General features: G+C 42.0%; 6 protein-coding genes across 7 annotated transcripts; 4 read left to right on the forward strand and 2 right to left on the reverse strand.

Annotated features, from left to right (window-relative positions):
- Positions 1 to 860: 860 nt before the first annotated feature.
- On the forward strand, positions 861 to 4982 carry LOC117141552. Its single transcript, XM_033305058.1, has one exon. It carries the CDS (start codon positions 861 to 863, stop codon positions 4908 to 4910), a length of 4050 nt encoding a protein of 1349 aa, XP_033160949.1. The 3' UTR covers positions 4911 to 4982.
- Positions 4983 to 5955: 973 nt separating this feature from the next.
- LOC117141494 (P32 adhesin) lies at positions 5956 to 7291 on the forward strand. Of its 2 annotated transcripts, none has more exons than XM_033304981.1 (3): positions 5956 to 6043; positions 6103 to 6231; positions 6312 to 6829. In XM_033304981.1, exons 1-3 carry the CDS (start codon positions 5983 to 5985, stop codon positions 6827 to 6829), a joined length of 708 nt encoding a protein of 235 aa, XP_033160872.1. In that variant the 5' UTR covers positions 5956 to 5982. The 2 variants fall into 2 exon arrangements, with proteins under 2 accessions (XP_033160872.1, XP_033160870.1); XM_033304979.1 differs by lacking the exon at positions 6312 to 6829 and adding an exon at positions 6912 to 7291 and having other exon boundaries at positions 5983 to 6043.
- A 122-nt stretch (positions 7292 to 7413) lies between these two features.
- On the forward strand, positions 7414 to 7965 carry LOC117139287 (myb-like protein AA). The gene has a single exon (XM_033301517.1). It carries the CDS (start codon positions 7414 to 7416, stop codon positions 7963 to 7965), a length of 552 nt encoding a protein of 183 aa, XP_033157408.1.
- Positions 7966 to 8514: 549 nt separating this feature from the next.
- LOC117141599 lies at positions 8515 to 10561 on the forward strand. The gene is made up of 2 exons (XM_033305113.1): positions 8515 to 8698; positions 9249 to 10561. Exons 1-2 carry the CDS (start codon positions 8551 to 8553, stop codon positions 10418 to 10420), a joined length of 1320 nt encoding a protein of 439 aa, XP_033161004.1. The 5' UTR covers positions 8515 to 8550; the 3' UTR covers positions 10421 to 10561.
- A 6698-nt stretch (positions 10562 to 17259) lies between these two features.
- On the reverse strand, positions 17260 to 18726 carry LOC117141612. Its single transcript, XM_033305132.1, is given in 2 exon segments — positions 17260 to 17890; positions 18111 to 18726. Coding segments are annotated over 2 exon segments (1074 nt in total). The 5' UTR covers positions 18574 to 18726; the 3' UTR covers positions 17260 to 17279.
- A 192-nt stretch (positions 18727 to 18918) lies between these two features.
- On the reverse strand, positions 18919 to 19723 carry LOC117140475. Its single transcript, XM_033303424.1, has one exon. The coding sequence runs from the start codon at positions 19654 to 19656 to the stop codon at positions 19009 to 19011; it is 648 nt and encodes a 215-aa protein (XP_033159315.1). The 5' UTR covers positions 19657 to 19723; the 3' UTR covers positions 18919 to 19008.
- Positions 19724 to 23418: the final 3695 nt, after the last annotated feature.

The following is a 23418-nucleotide window of genomic DNA, read 5'->3' on the forward strand; positions in this document are numbered from 1 at the left end:
ATGTATATGTAGGATGGCTGACCACTCGGCAGTGGCCATCAGTTGACCCAACATTTATTTGATTTGGTCAGTATGAATGCTTCCGTTCTTGGTCTGCCGTTGATGCTGATTGAGTGCATTTTAGCTTTCAATAACAAATGTTGCTTTAGCTTAATAAGTTAATTAATTTATAGTATATGTGACACGTAAGGATGTGTATTCATCAATGAAAATTTAAAATCTTCCGAAGCAATATTATTTCTAAGGCTTTCCTCTTAAGTCCTAACAATTTTGTTCAACTTAATATTCAACTTGTATATTAATCCCATATTCAATTAATTTATTATTAGCTACTAACAATAAAAATACAACATCAAGTGAAAGCTCTTTGCAATTAACTTTATGGTAAACAGATTATGGCTTATTACGTCTGACTAATTTCTTCGGTTTATAGGTTAATGAATGGCACACGATAAGAATCTTAATGGCCAGGAACTTACTATTATTAACGAATATCAAGCTAAGATAACATGGTAGCGAAAAACTTTTTAGATAATTTCCTCAATGGACATTGCACTTGAAATGAATGTAAACACAACTTTAGTTAGTAAAGAGGCATTAAAATATTTTACAATCAAAAATTAAGTTAGAGAATAGAAATTAAATTTATACGTGATCACATTAAGTGGCTTTTGAAAGGTTATTGACGTTATCTTTAGCCAAGCATTGATTGTGTTTGTGTTAGGTTACCAATTTTGTGATATTTATGGCTTTATTTTTAATCGGCCACAATAAAAGACGTAATCTATGCGATAAGCAGTGCATATAAGAGGGAACTACGCATGTCCCACATTTGGCATTACGTTCGCTGAATCGTAGCAATGTGGAGCAATCGCTGCTCTATTTTTATCCTGGCGCTGCTGGTCGCCAGCGGTGCAGTGAAAGTATCCGGAAGATTGCCTCGAATCCTGCCGGAATCTCTCGCCGAAGGCGATGAAGGTGTAACAGTGCGCGGAGATTGTGAATTTAAGGTGAACGGCGACCTCAACGATCCTGCTCCTCTCTTTTCGCGACACAATTCCTACGAAATTATTGTGCCAGATCCCACGGACACAGTGCGTCTGGTCAATGGCGAACTTTTGGATATGTTCTGTCCGGGAGTAGGATTTGCAGCGCCATTCGTAAATCGATGGCAGGTGACGGCTACGTGTCTGCAGAATAAGTACTTTCTGGTCGATGATTTAATCTATCCGTTTGCCAACTTTTCCTGTACCGCCTGGCCCATATTTACTGCCCTTCGGTCGGGTAAGGATTGCAATGGAGGCACAGATCTCGTCCAGGTAGGATTCGAGGTGGAGGATGGCGGCTTCCTGCAGAGCTATGAACTGTGCCACGATGCCGAGGCTGAAGCCACGCGATATGTTCACCACGTGCTCTATCCATCGAGCTACGATTATCAGCATGGAGTGGCGCGACCCAACTTTATCGAACTCGATTTCTACGGCGGAAGGGATGTGAATACCAAGTACACTCAAGTACAGCAGAACATCACAATCAGTAACATACTCGGTCTGGATGCCTCACCTTACTTCAACTTTAGTGATAACCGCATCCTGGCTCGGGGACATATGATTGCCAAAACGGATCAGATCTTCGGGGCGGCTCAGCACTCGACATTCCTGTTCATCAACGTGGCACCCCAATGGCAGACCTTCAACGGAGGCAACTGGGAGGGAGTGGAGACTAGTGTTCGGAAATTCGTGGCCGATCGTAATCTCACCACTGATTGCTATACAGGCACTTGGGGTGTTTCAACCCTTCCCGATGTGGATGGCATTGAGAGGGAGCTATATCTGGACTTCGATGAGAACAACAATGGCTTGATCCCAGTGCCCAAGATTTATTTCCGTGTGGTCATCGATCGGGTGACTCGCGAAGGCATTGTGCTAATAGGCATTAATAATCCCTATCTGACACTGGAGCAAATCCAAAAGGACTACATACTGTGCAAGGATATTGGCCATCAGCTAAGCTGGTTAACTTGGTACAAAGAAGATCTGCACGAGGGTTATTCCTATGCTTGCTCTGTAGAGGATTTCATCGAAGTGGTTAAGGACTTGCCGCTGGAGGACCTGCACACAAATGGTATTCTTGGATTGGACGACGTGACCACTGTTGAGCCTTCGACAACCGAAAGTTCCACAACTACTGAAGAGCCGAGCACAACTACGAGCACCGAAATCCCATCAACCACTGATCTTACTCCTAGTTCCACCAGCGTTTCTTCTACCACCGAAGAGCCAAGCTCATCTACCGCCTCACCCACCACTGAACCACCCACCTCCACAGTTACATCCACCACTGAACTACCTACCTCCACAGTTACACCCACCACTAATCCATCCACCTCGACAGTTACACCTACAACTGAACCACCCACCTCCACAGTTACACCCACAACAGAACCAAGCTCGTCTACCACTCTGGAACCTGCTTCAACTACATCTTCCCCTACCACCTTACAACCAACTTCATCAACCGAAGAATCAACTTCAACATCTGCAACATCTACCTCTACTTCAAGTCCTCCGGTGACTACTGCCAATCCCATTGCCAATCCCTGTAGGTTTAGTACAAATGGTGATCTCAAGGACCCTGCTCCATTACTAACCCCGCAAGGAGCTCTCAGCTGGCTGCTGCCCGATGAAAGTGGGTTTTACACCGTGGAAGAAGGATCTTCCATTGACCTGCACTGCACTGGAGCTCTGGTATCACCATTTAATAGGTATACAGCTCTGACCGCTCGTTGTGTTGGTGATCAATTGTACGAGGCCGAAGGACAGCGGGTCAATATTCGAGGATTCGTCTGCCAGAGTTGGCCCACCTATGCGGCAGTCCGATCGGGACAATCCTGCGCTGGTGGTACGGATGTGGTGCAAATCGGCTTCGATGTGGCTGCCGGTTTTCTTAGCCACGTTGAGCTCTGCTACGATCAGCAGGAGCAGATCTCCAGATACGCTCGCTACGAACTGACTCCGGCCAATGTGGCTTACCAAAAGGGTGTTGCTCAACCGGGCTATCTCCGAGGTGATTTCTATAGCGGCGAAGATGTCAATGTTCTATATGGCCAATCGAACCAGCTGGATGCATTTAGTACGGCCCTGGGATTAGATGCCAGCCAGTACTTCGACAGCACTAAGGATCTCTATTTGACCAGAGGACAGCTGGCTGCTCGTCTTGATTTCGTTCATAGTTCCGCCCAGAGAGCAACCCACTTCTATGTCAACGCAGTTCCTCAATGGAGAAGCATCAATATTGGAAATTGGCTTGCAGTGGAATCAAGTTTGAGGCAATTTGTGGCGGATGAGGCACTAAATGTGAGTGTACATGCCGGCAGCTATGATATCTCAACTCTACCCAATTCACAAGGTGTCCAGACACCTTTGTATCTGAATGCTGAGACCAAACAACTGCCAGTAGCTAAGATCCTCTATCGCATTGTTATCGATCAGGAAAGTCGCAAGGGAGTAGTTTTAATTGTGGTCAACAATCCACATATAACTTTGACGGAGACCCTCGAGGATTATGTGATCTGTGAGGATGTGGGAGCGCAAATCGATTGGTTGGACTGGGACAAGGCAAACCTGCAGAAGGGCTACTCCTATGCGTGCTCTGTAGAAGATTTCATCGAAGTGGTTAAGGATTTGCCCACAGATCAACTACAAACCACAGGAATTCTTGGTTTGACTAACCAAATCTTGGACAATGAAGTGTGCAGCTTTAAAGTGAACGGTGATCTCAAGGATCCGGCTCCTTTATTTGTAGTCAGGAGTGAATTGGGTCATGCGAGGTATTTGGAACCGAATCAAGAAGGAGTAGTTCAGCTGAAACATGGAGAAGCCCTTGAGTTCCACTGCATCAAGTCCTTCAGTGGACCCTTCTCTGGTTATACCTTTGTCAATTCAACATGCTGGCAACAGCAGAGCCTCCTGGCAATGGGCAGTTTGTATCAGCTGCAGGACTTTGTCTGCACTTCCTGGCCAACATACACTGCTCGTCGCTCTGGTCGTCCTTGCAATGGTGGTACTGATCTGCTCGAAGTGGGATTCCAGCTGTCATCCTCCTCGAGCGATGACTTCCTGCAGACCTATGACGTGTGTCACGATGAACTGAGCGAGGTCACCCGCTATGTGCATCATGTTTTGTACCCCGGAAGTGACCAATACCAGCGATCTGTATCCAGGCCATCCTTTATACCCGGCGACTTTTACGGAGGCAAGGATGTGAACACTTTGTACACGCAAGTTCAACAGAATATCACGGTTTCCGAGATTTTGGGCATGGATGCCTCACCCTACTTCAACACCACTGGTAATGTCTATCTGGCTCGTGGTCACCTTTCTGCAAAGACCGACTTTGTCTTTGGGGCCGCTCAACAGGCGAGCTTCTTCTTTGTGAATGTGGCACCTCAGTGGCAGACCTTTAATGGCGGAAACTGGGAACGAATCGAGGATAGTGTGAGGAAGTTTGTGGCGGATGAGAACATCACAGTGGATTGCTATACGGGCACATGGGGTGTGTCCACCCTGCCGGATGTAAATGGCATTGAAAGGGAGCTCTATTTGGACTTTGATGAAAACAACAATGGTCTGATTCCAGTGCCAAAGCTGTACTTCCGCGTGATTATCGATCGCGAGAGCAGAAATGGCATCGTTCTGCTTGGAGTTAACAATCCACATGCCACCATAGAGCAAATCGAAAAGGAGTACATCATCTGCCAGGATATTGGCGCCCAACTGAGTTGGGTCAGTTGGACCAAAGAGGACATAAAGAGGGGCTATTCATATGCCTGTACTGTGGAGGACTTTACTGCAGTGGTGAAAGACCTACCTTTACAAGATCTGTATGTCGATGGAGTCCTGGGTGTTTAATACCAGATTTTGTGGGTATTCGCAAATTCCAAAAAAATAACGAATTTCTTAATTTAAAACCAATAAAAATATAATCTTATAGCAAACAGGTTTTTATTGAAGGGAAGCCCGTAAGAAAATTCTTAAAGGCACGTTTAAATTCAGTTCTCATGGGCCATAAAACAGGGAAATCACGTTTAGCTTTTGTTCGCTTTGGATTTTATTGCATGTTGGACATATTGATAAGAGTAAGGTTATCAAACGCTTGACGTTATCGTTTATGGCCGGGGTAGAGCTATTTATTTACCCTGCCATTGGACTATTTGCTCACGTGCCGCACGTTTTCCAAAACCTTAATTTTTTCTGCTGTTCCAGTAGCCCAAGAGGCAGTCCCTTGGCCCGAATCGAAGTCCCCATGGCAGTGACTTTCACATTGCTTATCGACGCTAAGGAAATACCTTGTATTACTTGTGCGGTTTCTTTTGTTTATCTTATCGCAACACAATCGTCGCAGAACGTATGAAGTATACGCCTGCTTGGTTAATAATTATAATGGACTTATCAGGGAGTAAACAAAAGGTATTAACCGAAAATGAAGCAGATAGAAACCAAAATTGGTGTCTTGATTTATATTGGTCGAATAATCATTCACTTAGGATTGTTGTGGATTGAACAATGCGGTCTATGACAATTAAAATTCGTTTCAATTAATCAGTAATATCAAGGTTGAAAGTGTGTATTATTTTGTTAAGCAATGTTTATTTACCCCTGTTCAAGGCGTAGTTCAAAGACCGTTTAATAGATAGTTCTATTCGGCTAACCTACTGCTGAAATATTAAGTCAGTAACTTATTAATCGCGTAAGTTTTAATATAATGTATCATTTAAACAGCCATAAAAAATGTTCACTTAGCACTGTTTAATGGAATTTTATTTATGTTAGAAAGAGTCAGAACAATAATCATTATATTTTGGTGATTTAATTTTGCAAATAATCATTATCGCAACGCATCAAGCATGAAATATCCAAATGATATAAATATGAGGGACTTAGGGAAAAGAATTTAGTTAGTTTCGCAATTTTACAATAGGAAATGGAACTCTTTGGTATATATTTAATATTAGCCACGGCAGTTGTTGTCCAAGGATACAGGAGTAAGTCAGCGAACAGGATGAAGGATTAAATCTAAAAAAATTCCCCACTACCGATACAGAATTTGGACTCAATTGTGAGGATATTGCCTGTATATCTGGTAAAAAATGCATTGTATCCAGAGTTCCCTGCGAAAACCCAGATCAGCAAGAAGGAGAGCAATGTGGAACCTATCCGGAGTGCCAATCAGGTTCGTATAAGATTGTTTTTTCATCGGATTTCCCCTTCATTCACACTGAAATCTGGCCCTTTTTAACTGATCCGTTTCAGATCAGCTGGCCAGCGATTTCACCATCGACACTACACAGACCACTGCCAACACCCGAAACAGCATCATCATACCCAGCACCCCCACGAGTCGCAATCGGAATAATAGGGATAGTGACTTTGAACTGCTGACCGATTTCAGTAACACCGATACATTTGCCACCCATGCAGGCCAACGGCAGGCTAATGTTTTGGTTATTGTTCAAGATGGTTCCCAGCAACCTCAGCAGCCAAATCCTTGGCTGAATCGAGGACAAAGTCCCCCCTGTACCGTCAGTCCCCTCTACCCATATTCCTGCACTTATCCTGGTTATCCGAACTCGGGAGCAGGATTGCCTTCTTATCCGCAACAGCGATCGGCCAATGGGCCACAATTAGTTCCTCCTACTCCACCGTGCTACTATAACTGCTATCCCAGAGTGCGGTCAAGTTCATATGGTCAATATGGATACCCCCTGGCTAGATCAGCCAATCCCTCATCAACCAATAACTATTTAATCTACCTCACATTAGCTGGCTAAAAGACCAGGAGCTTTAGTTATGAGCAAATAATAAATATAGGATCTACTATCAACCTTTTTTGCGTTTCTATATCTTCACCAGTTTTGCACCGTTTCCGGCGAACGCCACAAATGCCCTATCAGCCTGTGGGGATGCCAGCTCCAATGCCACCCGGGTATCCACCTCGCCCACCGTTTCCAATGCAGCAGCCGCGTCAAGTTGCACCACAATATGTGATTCCACCTCAGACCAATCCACAGTACGCAATTCAATACCAGGCCAACCGGCAATATGCCATGCAAGGACAACCCAACTCGGCCAATCCTGGGCTCTACTTCTCAGTAGGGATGTCCTATCCAACGTATATGAGCTATTATGGACGTTCCGCTGGGAACTCCCCTCCATCATTTTACAATCCGTACCCACCCAGTTATAGTACCTATAATTACAATATTAACTTGCCCTTTTCGGGCGGATCTTAAAAATTCCAAGGCTACTCAGCACCGGATGGATTCCCTCCGAACATTATTTCATCACTTTCAAGTTCGTTGTTCCTAAAATTAATAGCTATTACATATATTTGTCAGCTTCTCTGGGGGAAACGATGACGGATCCCGAAATGGATTCAGATGCGACACTCTCACAATTTCACAATCGATCGGCACGACAGATTCCTATGCGTCCCATGCCAGGAGCAATGCCAATGCCAGGAGCGATGCCGTATCCTGGACCTGTTCCAATGAATGTACCAGCACCGGGACGTGCGTATTATCCCTCGTATATGGGACAACCTTACATGGGACAACCGTACACGGGACAGCCGATGCCTAGACCCATGCCAGGTGCCATGCCCATGATGCCAATGATGCCCCAGGGAGTTGGAGCTATGGGTGGTACCAGCATAATTGTGGAGCCCTTAGTTATCCTGCCAATGGGAATTGGGGCAGGCATGGGTACGGGCGTAAATCAAAATCCATATTACGGAGCAAATGGGGCTTATCCCACCTATAACAATTACAATCCCTACAACACGTACACTACTGCACGGCCCAACTACGACTATAACAATTATAACAACAACAATAATAACTACCCGAATTACAATAACAATACTGGCAATAATAACAATTACAACGATTACAACTCATACGGTTAGATTTCAATTAAATGATCCCCGAAACCCACACGATTGTTACAAATATATCTAGCTAAATGAATATAATATGTACATACTTTGATCGTTAGCCATAGATCATTTAACAATAGATTTTTTTTTTCGATTATTAAATAAGAAAAATGTCAATTATAATTGACGATTCATCTTGGGAAATGTATGTAAGTGGCAAGTAGGGAATAAAATTATTGAGATACATCATTCGCGAGATAAATCACTTTTTGTTTTAGCTCTGTAAAGAAAGGGTATCGACAAAAGCAAAGAACTTAATGCGACCTAGCCCTACATTTACATACCTACATATGTATATAGGTATATAGATAGAAAGAACTCGGAAGTATTAAGAAAATACAAATAATCCAATATCATAGTATTATCTTTATTCTCAGAGAGATTTCAAGACAAAGAAGAAAAGCGAGAGATATTGAGAGAGAGAAAGAGAGCGTGAGAGAGAGAGTAAGATACAAGAGCACGAACTGAGAATATAAATAAAAACACCTGTTCACCAAACAAATTATTCAGTCGGCGGTTAGATAGCAACTTCACCGGTCGACTTCACCAAACAAAATGATGCTCCAGTTTATCGGCCTGATTTTGGCGGTCTTGATTCTGAGAGAGAGTCTTGCACGTGAGGCGATCGCACCCATTCCAGATGTGGGTCAGATAATCAAAGATCTCGATGGACTGCACATCGATGGAGAAATATTTTATCAAGGTAAGTGGTCGCCTAAAAGTTAATAACCATACGTTTATCCAAAGCAGACTGAGCTTTGTTTGAGTGTAGTGGTCACATTCGGAATAAAATGTACATTTTCGAATGCAAAAACGTCTGCTGTTTGTTTTTCTTTAAAAAAAAAAACTTTATAGAAACAAAAAACTACCGAACCTTATTTACACATATGTAAAAGTCACCTGATTCAACAAAGTAAAATACATAGCACCAAATGGCTGGAAAATAAATTGGTTACAATTTAAAATAAGAAAGACTTAAATATTTAACAATATATATGCAAATAAAATTATTATATTACAATTGTTTTATATATGTATATATTATAATATTATATTTTAATTTATATATGTATATATGTATTTTAATACTATATTTTAACACAAATATATGTATTTTTATATATATTACAATATATTATTATTGGTATATATAACAATATTATTGTGTTAAAATATTTAATCTTTATGCCATCGCCTAAAATTATGCCAAGAATTTTTAGCCACATCTTAACACATCTAATTTCCCATTTTAGGTTCTCCCTGCAGAGTGGATGTGCAAAAGGATCTGCCCCGTTCGGATAAAGTGCAACCGCTGTACCTGCGCCCTGGAACAGATCTCTACTGGCTGCCCAATGCTGATGGGTACCTGGAGGTTCAACGCGGCGCCAGCATTGAGCTGCACTGCAGCCATCCCTTCGCGCCCGCCAATGGAGAGTCTTTCGATGCGAAGCTGCGCTCCATTCGGGTGAAGTGCGTGCAGGACACCACCTTCGAGTGGATGGGTGCTAAAATCCAATTCAGCGACCTTGTCTGCAATCACTCCATGCCCTACACCGTGGAGCGATTGGACAGGAGTTGTGGCAGCGACACTCCGAGTCCATCCACCTCGTACTTGTATCGCGTGGGCTATGACACCGGAGATGGCAGATTTGTGGCCACCATGGAGCTGTGCCACGACCCAAATCACCTGCGCACCCACTACGCCCACCATCAACTGACACCGGCGAATGTGCACTTCCAGAAAAAATTGAAACGCCCGAGGTTTAGCACCGCCGGCCATTTCACGGGCTTTGACATGGCCAGAATTTATTCGCACAAGAGCCAGGAGAAACTGATAGTGCCCGGCCTCATTGACGTGAAGAGTGGTCTGTTCCTGGCCCGCGGACATTTGACGGCCAAAGCGGATCTAATCTATGCCAGTCAGCAGAAGAGCAGCTTCAACTACATGAACGTGGCGCCGCAGTGGCAGAGCTTCAATGGTGGTCAGTGGTCCAAGCTGGAGGACTCCACCCGACAATATGTGGCCCGTTCGGGCATCACGGCCACTGTGTATACGGGCATCTATGGCGAAATGAAGGTGGCTGGCAGCAAAGTCCTCCACCTGACCACCAATGCCGATAACATAGGTGTGGTGGCCGTGCCCCAGCTCTTCTATCGCGTCCTCATCGACGAGGGCCATCCGACCCGCGGAATCGCTTTGGTGGGTGTGAATAACCCACATGCCACCCTGGCCCAGATCCACGAGTCCTATATCATCTGCGATCCAGTGGAGGAGCAGGTGCAATGGCTTACCTGGCTGCACAAAAGCAACTCCAAGGGTAACCTGAAGAATGGCTATCTATATGCCTGTTCGGTGGCGAATTTGGCCCGGGCTGTCGGACATTTGCCACGCCCCCTTCTCGAGGTGGATGAGCTGCTCACTTAGATGTGGGCGGTGGCGGTTCGATTGCCCATACTTTTAAGTGAGTGCAATAAAGACTGAGTGAGTTGTGTGACACAATCACAACACTGCAACGAATGTGCAATCTCTTGAAAACAATTTTGCAGAAATGCATTACTACATAAATATACATATAAACAATATTTCATTATTATCTGGTACAAAAAAAAATAACATAAACATCATAAATCTTGCAATTTAAATAAATCTTTAAAGAAAAGGTCTACAGATTTTGTCAACCTAACAAGTTAATTTCCATGAAGGAGTCGTCCTTGCCCATTCTTTTGCCAACCATATGTGCCAGTTTCGTGTGTGTGTGTGTGTGCTCAGATTATTAACGCTCGTGTGGGCTTCACGCCATCAAAATCAAATGGGACATCGTGTGTGGTCATGTCGGGGGCGGGGCCACGCCCACGTTGGGGGCCTCGAATCGGGAAATGCTATACCCTCGTTATGCGATTGCCTTGTTGGCGAGGGCGCAAAATCGCTGGAAGAAATGGGGATATCAAATACGGCTCGGCTGCATTACCTTCATGTCGTTCACAAAACACAATTTGTTCCACAACATTGATTTAATCCTTTTTCTTCTGGGCCACGCACACACACACACACATACACATATACACATACACGGGAAATACAAACAACGCAACGCACATAAAATGGCTGTCGTGAAGAATTTTCTTAAATTTTCCGCTGGCTTTTTCATGGCATTTCCCGTCGTAGAGCTATGTCCTTGGCATTATCATGAATATTTGCCCCCTCTATTCAGTGCTTTCGATACATTTCCATTTGCTGATTTGAAGCGCACTTTCCACTTTTCCAAGCCCCAGCTCCTTGCCGCTTTTCCGTTTTTCCGATTTTCCGTTTTCCGCTCGCTTAGGTCGGTGTCGGTGTATTCGAAATGGGGCAAGCCGAAATTATGTTTTTATGCTTCCTTGTGCGGTAAGCAATATTTGCTCAAGTATCCCTCACAGACTATTGGACAGTAATCATCAAATGGGGCACACAGAGTTGGGAAATTTGTGGTTGGGGTTTCAAGAGAACGAGGCGGAAGAATTAATGACAAATATCACATGCCAGAGGGGTTAATAAAAAAACTATTTCGTATAGATTTTATATAATTTATTAATTTGGTTCGGCTGCGTTTAGATAGTTCAGCTAAAAATGGAATAATTTAAAAAGTCTAATATAATTAAAACAAATTATCGAACAAGCTTCTTTGACATAACACAGTTTGGACAACTTAAAAACAACGAAATTCGTAAAAAAGTAACCAATTAAAAACTGATTTCTATGCAAATGAATTCTCCCGACAAGAAACAATATAACTTTCAACTTGACTCACATTCCCTGGAAATTAAATGCTTCTTTTCTGTTTGGCTAGCTGAAAGGCACTTGTAGCAATCGTATACCGCTTAAGGACATGAAATGGAGTGCAGTACAAGGTCCGAAGTCCAGACGACTTTCCTTAGTGGCCATAACATTTCCCTTAAAATTGGTTACAAAAACAAGGAATACAACAAATTGCTTCGTTGTTGTTTGTCTTGTTTCTTTCGCAGACTTGATGAAAGTTTATCTGCTCCATGGAAATTGTGAGGTCAGTGGCCAAAAGGAGCAGCAGCAAGGATACCAGCGACCAACCGAAAAAAATCAAATAATTGAACGCACTTCGCGCAGATGTTGTCGGGATTCTTTTTTATGGCATTGCTGGCAGAAGGATATGTTGTGTTGTGTGGCCGCCAGCGGAAATTATAATTTATATTTGGGTTTTCGCTCGGCCTCTGTGTGTATTTTAATATCGCCACCTCTTGTTTGGAGGCCAGCTCCAGTGGGCCTTCTTTTTTATTTTGATTAAATTGCATATTAAATATTTGGCAAGCAAACAAAAAAATAAAGTACTATAAAACCAACTGAAATGTAACAAATAAAATGATATATAAAAAAAAGCAGTGCAGAATACATAAAAAATATAATATAAATAATTTCCTGCTACCGCCTGAATTTATTTCCCGCTGTGGGTCCTGCTTCCTTCCGTCCTGGCGATAAACTATATACATACATACGCACCCTATATATTTATGTATACATATAGATTGAGCTACGACGACCTTACCCGAACTTACAGCAAATCCTTCGATATGCATGGAGGGGCATATAAAAATAAACAATGTTCGGGTTTATTTACATGTGCGTAAGAGCCAATGGGATTGGCAATGGGAACACAGGACATACAGGACATACAGGACATACAGGACCTACAGGATGCTGTAAACGATTTGATTTATATTGAAAATTGAAGATCCTTTGACCGTCCTTGTTTGAAATCTGCCTTTCTTTAACCGAAATGCAATGATGGGCGGCAACGGTTATGTCACATTAATTCAAAAATAAACAAATGGTGTTGTATTCTTTTTGATTTATTGCATATATATTAGATATAGAGCTTCTTGCATTCTTTAAAGTCTATCTTTATATTAAATTGGATTTGGATATCCTCAATTTGAGCAACAATTTCGTTGACTTTGACCAGTTTCCATTTTGGCCTGGCATAAAAAGCGAAACAACAAGCTGAAGTGAATAAAATACGTGCACACAATTCAAATGAAATAAGAGGAAAATATGAAAATTGGAGAATGCAAGGAATGTAGAATGAAAAGCGCAGCGTGGACGAGGAAATTCCGTTTCATTTTACTGGAAATTACAGTGGAGAATGTTCACAGCGAGACAAGACGACGTTGACATCCAATATCCTTATTGTTGGCCAGCGGAATTTATGGCTAACAAAGTCGTTAAGTAGGCTAAAGTGTGTGGCTTGCTGTGGATGGGCTTCTCCACTCGGCGACTGCAACTGCAAGTGAGTGGAAAAGGACCAAGTCAGTGTCCTTCGTAACAAGTCATCATCCGCAACTTGAAGCTAATGAGGTCATCAGCGTCTCCCACCCCGCCGGTCACCAAAAACCAAATCCCAGCCGTATTCGCATCCGCATCTACAGCACCGTTGTGGTTGCGAAATTGAATTTTGAGTACTGCTAAAGTGCGGCCAGGTAGTCCCTGATTGAGGTGTTTGATTAATGGGACTGGGTCCTGTCCCCTCCATAAGCCGAATCCGAAACTGGTTAGCTGGCCTCCCTTTAGTAACTGGTCAACCCGTGATCTAATTTCCATTTCCGATTACAAGACCAGAACCTCAGCCTAATTGGAGCAGTACCCTTGGCTTTCCTTATTGAATCCAATTTGAAGTGACACACTTTTTAGGAAACGGAAAGAAGTTTTCATTTTAATTAGTCATAGGACCTTTGTAATTATAATTTTTTCTCTTTTGAAGTTAAAGAAATTTTTCTTTAGAAAAAAGCTTTTGTTATTATTAGCAGTCCGACAAAAAGAATAATGATTCCTGTGTATAAAAGTCAAACTTAAAGGTTGAGGAATTCAATATTGTAAATATATATTAATTTCTTTAGTGCCACATACATACCTCTATTTCTCCAGCACAGGACCCACGATGGTCGAAGGCTTGGAGCTCCCTTCTCTTAATATTCTATTATTCTACTGTTTATGACTTGACTCTAAAGGTTGGTCCACTCGACCGAAAGACGCCAGAGGATCAGGAAGTGGAGCAGGAACCGGAAGGGGATGGGCAAATAAATTGGTTTTTGCCATAAAGGCATAAAACCATTAAAAGCCAGACCACACACAAAGAGGGGTGAGAGGGGGATGACTCCCCAGCCAGGCTCACAGCCTCAATTTGAATATGTGCGAATATTTATGTACACATACATACCTCCATCTAAGAACATTTCATAACCCTAACCGTAAAAAGCAACGACAATTTCGTCCTTATTTTCCTGTCGTCGCCAGGTGAGTTCAAAGGGTTCTGCCATTGTCCTCGGAAGTGTGAAGTCCCATGGAAGTAGATGCTTTTGCTCAAAAATTGTGATTCTAATTACGCAAAGGGAACGAAATAAAAGCGAAACACTATATTTTACTTATACGTCTTATATTAGTATTTCATTGTAAATACTATATATTTATGCATATTCTCTTTGAAATGTGCTTTGGAAGTGGCCAAAAGAGCAATGTTCAGGTGAAATGATTGCGGGCAATCAAGTGGCAAGAAGAAAAGCTTCTAAACTCGGCGTTATATCCTGGCTGTTAAAATATGTGTGTACATGCCGCAGAACAACAACTGCTAGCCAAATGGGTTAACACCCAGTTCAGCTTTCGTGTTCGAGGAGCATTCGCTGCTGCGCTCTTTATCATCTTTCTGGCCCGCCCAAAAGGCCCGCCGTCTTGGCCACAATTGGCATGTTGGTGTGCGGTTGCGGGATGCAGTCTAACGTCTACCATCGTCAGCCATGTGGGCTACAAAAATGCGGTAAAAAGATTACCACCAAAAGCGAGCAAGCGTGCTGCAAGACGTCGAAACGAGCAACGAAGAGGTAACAACCGCTTTTGGCTTCGAAACGACTTTGCCATGCAAACCAAATTGTTATCATTCAGTTTCATTGCGGTGCTCCTGCCAGTGGATAACTTTAAGGCTTGAGGGCTCTAGGTAATCTGCATTTGAATCACAGAAATGACGAAGCTCCTCAACTTCACAAAAGGGTATATATTAAATTTTGTGATGGCTTCAATGTAAACCTCAAGTAAATCTAGAACTAGACTTTTAGACTTTCAAGCATGAGCACTCGAATGAGTATTTTGTATAGATAGTTTTATTTTTTAGTTATTTACAATCTCAAAAGTTCTTTTGTAAAATTATAAAATAAAGTGACTTGAGTGATGTCAATGTCAACTCAATTCTGCATTACATTATAACCGATTAAATTTCACGAATTATTAAACCTGTTTGCACAATCCAGTTAATAACGGAAAATTAATCAAATATATGTAATAGATTTGTTTGTTGCTGGCAATCGGATTAACCCAAAAATGTGTGCCAATAAAATGTCATTCCATTGATAATTCGTTGGGCACCGAAAGGCATTTTAAAGCCAGCCCCAAATGATTTACACTTTGCAGTTCAATGAACTGGGCACATTTTGATTGGTGGTAGGGGGCATTTTGGGTTTCTGCGTTTCCGCAGTGACAAAATAGGAAAAGCATTTGCCCGAGACACTTGAAGTGTAAATTTCATGGCCTCAATCAATGATAAATCTCCACGCAACAATGCCAAGCCACATATATAAGCAAACACTATATATAAATCCATATGGGGTGTGTGGGAACGGTGCTGCGCCCTCCAATTTTATCGCTTTGGTTACTGGAAATCAATTGAATTGAAGGGCTCACAAAGGAGAATCGGAATGGATACGTTTGTCGGCGCAATCCTGAGGCACGGATATAGGAAGTTAAACCTCCGGTTGTTGGGCCCAACAAACACCCTACAATGTCGGTCATTAGAGCACTTCAAGGAGCACGCATTGTATATATAGGGCCTACAATGTCTGGGATTTCAGCATTCACTTCCTCACTCCGCCGGATTATCGCCTGGCTGACAAATTGCCGGCCAGACAAGGACTTCTGATAGCGCCAAATCCCCACTGGAGCACACTTTAATTCTCAATGAAGTCCTTGTGAAATAAAAAATCCCGAGTCCTCAGTCCTGAATCCTGAAAACCCAGAAACATAAAAGCGAAAATGTATTTCAATCTATTTGGCACAGTCTATAGGTGGCGACTGCTGGCCAGAAAAGATTTATGGCCCGCTCTCGTTAAATGCTCTGTCAGGAGACAGCCAACAAAAAGGGTTTAACTGATGGCAGGGATATGGATATTTTACTGAAAAGGGTGAAAGCAACAGTTGATATATTCACGCGAATTCGAAATGAATATTTAAAGGCCAGCAGTTTGAGATGTACAATGTATGGATTTTTAATTTAAATATAGAAATCAATGTTCCCATTAAGATAACTTGTTTCATTGAGAACTTTCAAGTTCTTGGTAGAATACAAAATTTCTAAGCTTAAGACTTATTGTAATAATAAGAATTTAACGGCAATCAACTTAAATGTTACACAAAGAAAAATAATTCATTCAAGCGAAACTGAGAACGTATCATAATCGTTTAAAATAAATACAAATTATTTAAATAATCTCTCCCATTTCCGACAGGTTGTAATTAATTGAAAAAAACTCAGCGGGTCACGTTGGACTTTAAAATAATCCACATTAGCCACCAGTTCTTTGGGTCAAGTGTTGCCCATATTCCGAACACGAAATCTCACGAAAAAGGTGTATGTGACTGGAATATAAACTCTTATTACGGCAACTGGAAGAAGAAATTCAGGCAGAACCACGCCCATTCCCGCCTAAGGGGGGCGAAAGTATAACGAGCTGCAGTCCCCATCTCCGCCCGCCTCCCCCCTTCCACACTCCACGAGAATGAGACTCTAATGTGACATTTATAAGTGCCGGGCGACGAATGGGCGACGTTGCATGTGCCACACTGACGAGCTACGAGAATTACAAAGTGCATTTTTCATCGTTCTCCCAGAAGGGCGAACAACTTGCTCAACTATTTTTGAGATACTCATATCATATTCTTGCTTTGGCACTTGAGTATGCGAAATTTGCGACATACTTTTAAAGTTCTTTGAGCGGCAAAATGTGTTCTAGATCTTGAGAAAATTAGGCTCATATATGTATTATCTTGAATAACGCCAGATTACAACTCATATTAATAGTAATTTTATCGCACTTGGAATGCACTTTTTTAACTCAAATTCAAAAAGTTTATCATTTTACTCACTCAAAATGATGTAAGATTAGTTAGTTGCACGCTATATAATGTGCAACGTAGTATGTTTTTCTTAAAATGTATTGAAAATGTATCTATTGATTTATTTTAAGACTAAGACAAATGGTTCAGATTTTCTAAGGCTAATAGCATCGTTTAGGGACTTTGTATTGACATTTCCTCCTGCAATTTGCAGAAGCTTTAGATGTTTGCATTTTGCAATGATTGGCAGAAGACTATTGGAAATATCCGTTGGGCAGAATATCGAGAGGCGGAGCTCCTCCAGATTGGCAAGACAACCCAGCATCTCCACACAGTCAGTCGTTGAGTAGAAGCCCTTGAAATGCCTTAAGCTCTGGATGCGGACCAACTGTCAGGTCTCCTGCATAGTAAGACTCCCTCCGTCGATGGACAGATGTGTCAACTGAGATTTGGCAGCTAGAGCTGAAAGAAGTGGTTCAAAGGAGCCGCTTCTGCGAATCCCAAAGTAGGATAGTTGCCGCAGCTTCGGTAGCCTAGCCAGCTTCAAGTATTCAGAAGAATTCGCGGGCATGCCAAACTTGAGCACCTCCAAGTTCTTGCAATGCGGCACTATGTGGCTCAAATTCTTCTGTATGCAGGCATAGCCCAGATGAAGACTGCGAAGATTGCCACTGGACCTGCAACATTTCACGAGAGTTCCGAGTGAAATTTTTGGGACGAGGATCTGCAATTCTTCGAGATGGCAAAGTTGACTAACACGTTCGAAGCTGCTGTCTATATACAGAGGTGGTCAAAAGTATTTACACAACGAGCTTTTTTTTCAATTGTCAACTAATTGAAAAAAAAGCTCGTTGTGTAAATACTTTTGACCACCTCTGTAATTCGAAAATTAGCTGTTAGCAAAAATGTGTTTCATGAAATGTTCTGAATTGAAAGGAATATATTTTCTTACCGTCTCTAGCACGAATTTCCAATCTTCTGAGCTTCTGCAAATGTCTGACGGCGGTCAATATCTGATCGAATGGCTTTTGAATCGGTGTAACTAGCATCGATTCCTGCTTGACTACCAAATGCTCTAGCCTTAGCATACCGGCCAAAGTCTGGCAGAGAATTTGAAAACAGTTCTCTGGAGTTTCACATCCATAGGTTCTGCAACATCTAGCCGTATCGAAGTGATCCAGGTCAATGGTCAAGCACTCTACTGTCTCGCGACAAATACAAAATTGAATCAGCTCAAGTCGGGAACTGTCTTTATCGAGGGTATACACGCGGTATTTAGCAGCACACTGATTTATAAAAAGCTGACGAAATCTGTGGCATACTTGTGCGAAAATAATGCGATCTTGAGTGGTCAAAAAGTCAAATATATGGTATAGACAGTCGTTGTAGAGCTCTTCTATATTTGCGAGACCCATTACGGAAACAATTGAAAAAACACTGAATACAAATATCCATTCTAATCAATCGCAAGCCCAAGACGCGTCGAAACTTTATGTTATGAGTAATATTGTTATTTTCCCTCAGATTAGATACGTTCTAGTCAGCAATTGGTCACACAACCAGTTTTACCGGGTATACACATACTGACCTATGCCAATGGGATGGATTGTTTCGCAAAAAAAGCTTCATCAGCTGATTCAAAGTATGAAGCTTTGTCTTGGAGTGGCGCCATCAGGCGGATAGATCGGTTAGCTAGAAAAAGCTAAAATTATCTAGCTAAATTCTATTCTATAATCATTTCTTTGTATATTATTCTTGATTTGGATTTTATCACGATCGTATGGTCTGGTACAGGAAATTTTAGAATTTATTTTCGACTGACATACACATAAAATGAATTTGACGAGGGGCTATCGTTTCGCAGACTTCAACGTTCGTTGATCCCCAGCTCCAGAGTGATTGGTTTGCTCTTGACTTTTGCGCTTCCTTCGTTTTTTTGCCTGAATATCCAAGTTGGTCGTTTTTGAACAGAAGCGAGTCGGTTGAATGCGTAAACAATTGGACTTAGCTGGTTGGATAGCAGAGATCTTCGGTTTGGATGGCAGTAAAAGTTCGCGGCCGGTGATGCGTTTCATGCCTACGTACTGACCGCAAATCTGCGGTAGAAAGATCTCCGATTCGTGGACATTACATTCCACGAGCACTACGCTGCCATTTGAGATGAGCTTGAGTGAAAACAGTGGACACCGGGAACCTTCCTCCGCAACTCTTCTAAATGGACTGCCATCGATGGACACCGCCCAGGGGGCCAGACCTGCCGTCGCCGTCGTTATCCGAGTCTGGATCTGTGGGCGCTGGCCGATCTGACCATTGTCTTGACCCTGGACAGGCTCTTCACAAAATTCGACTTTTGGATTCGACCGACGATCTCGTACGATGTTCCACAGCACAATGTCCTTGTTGAATATCTGGGGTACAAAAACCTCCGACTCGTGATGTGGGGCGTTCACGAGGACCAGATTTTGGTCCGAAATCAATCGAATTTGAAAACTGGTCATAGCTTATCAGAAATATAACACACACACATATCAATTTTGTATAGTTCACCTTTTATTTTGATAAGTTTCTCTGGGAAACAACTGTGGAATCGCTAAAGCCGAATATCAAAATCAATCACGAACTTGGCTGTTCTTGATAGTCGCATAATTTGAATTTAATAAGATATCTCATATCTCAAATGTGTCACCTCCGATAATATAAGATTTTGAAAAAAAGTGCAGTGCATTGTGGCCACGCAAAAACCATTATAAAATCCTTATAATTGAATTTCTTATAACATGCTGCGCTGGCTGAACCCTCACCTTTAGTAACCGTGGTGGCCATGCCTCCTCCTGCCCTCTCCCATTTTCTTTTACCGAGCTTTGGTCATAAAATACCAGCAGTGGAGGAGGTCCGGCTGGAACATTTAATAGTTGGGGCCATAAATTCGCAGACTGATACAATTAGGGGAAATGTTCGGGCTATTGGTTCCTGGAACATCGCTGATAGTTAGTTCGAAGTCTTTTTCTTTGTCTTCTATATTTTCATTGGTTACTTTCGTGAAAGTTAACGCAAATTGGTAGCATTAAATTCAGCTGGTTAAAGGAAGAACATTACCTTTAAGCCACGGATCTGAGATGGTATTTTCAATATATCTACTACTCACCACATCTGAAGGCTTATCAGTCGTGTTTTTCAGGCGCTCGTTAGCATAACATGTTCTTGATTTTTAGTTACCCCCAAGGATTGATGTAAGTTTGCGCATCACTGGTTTGTCATCGCTAGCCTCCTTGTCCAAAATTGTATGTAATTTAATCAGACGCAGGGCCAAGAAATGAAGTAGGACTAATGTGCGAAAAGATGACAGGCGATGTGTTTGTAGTCCCCGCCGCAGGGCAGGACCTCTGATATTGTATATGTTTTATCCTTCTTTTAGCCGTTTGTGTTGTCTTTGCTGCGCAAATGAGATGAGAACATTTGCATAAGTAAGGAAGTGTGAAAGTGACACTGGGCTGCCTCTGTTTTCTTGAAAGCCGCTTTTGCGCTTTTTGACAAATGACTTCAAGCCTTTTGGGCCATCCAAGGAGCCATGAAAAGGGTTCAAGTAATTTGTTGAGACTCCTGAATATTGAATGCGAATGTGAACCACGTGCTGGGCCGAATAAAAATGAAATATCTTTTTGGCGAAGCAATAAACGAGCTAAAAAGAAAATGCGTTAACCGCCATGTCACAAAATGCTTTATGTCCAAATATGCGTAACACCACCAGATGTACCATAAAAATTGCATAACTCATTTAATATCCGATAAATTGTTAAAATTAATGAAATTATAGCTAGTATACTTGTAAAATAACATATGTATGTTTTATAAATCAGAAAAACTTATCTATCTGACTTCTTTAACTGGATGCTGTACAGATGGTATGATGGTCATTTGCTTATAATCCGTATGAACGCACATCTGTCTTTCATGTACGCGATGAAAATCTTCCAAATATGAGCTCAGATTGGCTCATTCGTAGTGCCTGGGCCCGGTTCCATTTCGGTTTTATTGCACCAACTGGCGTGGATGGCCGCCCAAGAAAATGGCGACGTGGGAGGTGTGGGCTTAATCCGGAAACTTATTTATGTATGCCTTTCCGGTCGTTTTCTTTGCCCGACGCATTTCTCGCATGTGTAAGTTCGTTTATTGTCGCACAGACAATCGCACAAACAAGAGTGTTTGACTGGATGGCCGGAGGATTGGCGGAGTGAAAGTGTGGGGTTCTGGGTGGCTATGGGTGGCACACTTATGACACGCCCACGCACACTTTCACTTTACATAAGCTCTATGGCCGGAGGTCCTTAAAGGACCGAAGTCGACATGTATGTGTGTGCTGTGTTGACAACACTTGATAATTCCTTGCATACACGCACTTTGACTGCAAGACACTATTATCCAATGCCATCCCATACACATGTATCCACAGGATACTCCACTTCCATTGCTGTACGTACTCTGATGCCCCTGGGCATCTGGAGGCTTCCCGTCTGCGGCTTTGAATTATTTAAAATTGTTTTCTCACGCCCGCTCTTGCGGGTGGGTAGCTTTTCTATGTACATGTATTTATCGATGGAAATATACGAAATATAATATTTGTCCTGGTTCATAAAGTTTGATTTACAATACGACTTGTGGGCTGTCGTTTAGCTTTTAATCGTGCTTCGGTTTAAGTAAGTTAAATAATGGCGTCTAGGGTCGACCTTGATGGGAATTGCGATTCATATCTGTAGCATTAAGGATTAAAAAAAATAAAATATAATCAATTCGATGAAATGGGTGAAACACATAGATGGAAGTTTCCTCGATGTCACCATATACTCGTATGATGATTTCTATATATCTTAGAAATAAAATAGCATATTATCGTATATATAAATTGTATAGAGTTATTTCTTTAACTGAAATAAATCGCTGAAGGGGATTTTGTTTCACAAAATTCGTTTGACTCTGTAACTCTGAAGAAGTTGAGGGGAAATCCTTGCCTTGTGATGTTTTACAACAAGGACATGATATTGAATCGCCGATGGGTTTGGCTCACCTCTATTCTGTTCAGTGCTGCGACCGCGTGCTGTGTTAATTTAATTAACGAGCAACGCAAAGAAATTACTTGCTCCTCGGCGAAAAGTTTAACAGCTGCGGATGGCGGGGTCTTTGACGGAAAAGTTGAGGGAAAAGGAAAATGCCTGGCAGTCAGGCCATAGATCAAAGTACGCCCGCTGAGCCGGGCTTTTCCGCTCATTCTTCCCTGTATTTGTATGTGTATTTCCTATGCGTGTGTCCCGTCGGCAGGTGTGCGAGTGTATGTGTGCGTGTGTGTGTGCTGAGCCTCCTCGGTGTTATATAAAGTAGGTCAGTAGTAGTGCCGAGCCAATAAAAGTTAATGCTGCCAGGTGAGAGCTCGTGTGTGTCCTGGCCTGTTGATATTTTTTAATATTTATAGAATTTTAAAATGCCTGTTAAGTGTAGATATTAAACATTTAAATTCGAAAACCAGTTGTAACCATCTTTCAGCACGCTTTATTTCTCGTCTTTCAACACTGCACATTACAATGTAAGTTACACTGATTAATGAAATTAAAACGAGGTAGTATTTGATTTAGCGATTTCCCCACTCAACAATATACTATACTATTGTTGGTGATATTGAACCTTGGGAGTTAACACTGCTTAGCCTTATTTCAATAAATTTTAAATCGCTAAACATATTTGCAGATGATCTGGTTAGTTCATTTAATGACAATTACTATAAAAACAACAGGCATAATGCTCTTTCAAAGTTCTACAACCTGATGCGAAGCATGAAAAATTTGGAGTCCATCAAGATAACGTAGATAAATCCTCACCCGATCACCAAACTCTGACTAAAGTCCATTCACGGCTTACCAAAAATTAAGCAACTGCGTACATGCATTCTAAGTAAGTGTTATAATTCCAAAATATAAAATTCGATTGCTTAATTTTTTATATAGTGCAAGAAAACCTCGGAAAAATATGACTGCATTTTTATTATTTATTGCAAGAAATCGTAGAGGTGGGCCTTACTTAGCTTATCGACCTACTTTATTCTTAAATTAAAATGTGCCTTATCCGTCGAAAACAAAAATCGTAAGGGAAAATTGTTTATTTAAATATTGCCTCCCATTTGAATGAAAGCGCCTGCGGGGCTTGAAGCCGAAAAAAGTTAAAAGTAAAAGCATTTTTGGGGGAGGAGTGGCATTCCCAATTATGCGAAACTC

The sequence above is a fragment of the Drosophila mauritiana genome, chromosome 3L, assembly GCF_004382145.1.
Source record: "Drosophila mauritiana strain mau12 chromosome 3L, ASM438214v1, whole genome shotgun sequence".
In the NCBI taxonomy this organism is placed as follows: Eukaryota; Metazoa; Arthropoda; class Insecta; order Diptera; family Drosophilidae; genus Drosophila; species Drosophila mauritiana.

Bases quoted from the DNA above. Each gene is read 5' to 3' on its own strand.
- LOC117141494 (XM_033304981.1), top strand. From the start codon at position 5,983: ATGGAACTCTTTGGTATATATTTAATATTAGCCACGGCAGTTGTTGTC. The intron at 6,044-6,102 runs GTAAGTCAGCGA...CTACCGATACAG, and splicing joins TGTTGTCCAAGGATACAGGA to AATTTGGACTCAATTGTGAG. The intron at 6,232-6,311 runs GTTCGTATAAGA...GATCCGTTTCAG, and splicing joins CTATCCGGAGTGCCAATCAG to ATCAGCTGGCCAGCGATTTC.
- LOC117141552 (XM_033305058.1), top strand. From the start codon at position 861: ATGTGGAGCAATCGCTGCTCTATTTTTATCCTGGCGCTGCTGGTCGCC.
- LOC117141599 (XM_033305113.1), top strand. From the start codon at position 8,551: ATGATGCTCCAGTTTATCGGCCTGATTTTGGCGGTCTTGATTCTGAGA. The intron at 8,699-9,248 runs GTAAGTGGTCGC...TTCCCATTTTAG, and splicing joins TGGAGAAATATTTTATCAAG to GTTCTCCCTGCAGAGTGGAT.
- LOC117140475 (XM_033303424.1), bottom strand. From the start codon at position 19,656: ATGACCAGTTTTCAAATTCGATTGATTTCGGACCAAAATCTGGTCCTC.
- LOC117139287 (XM_033301517.1), top strand. From the start codon at position 7,414: ATGACGGATCCCGAAATGGATTCAGATGCGACACTCTCACAATTTCAC.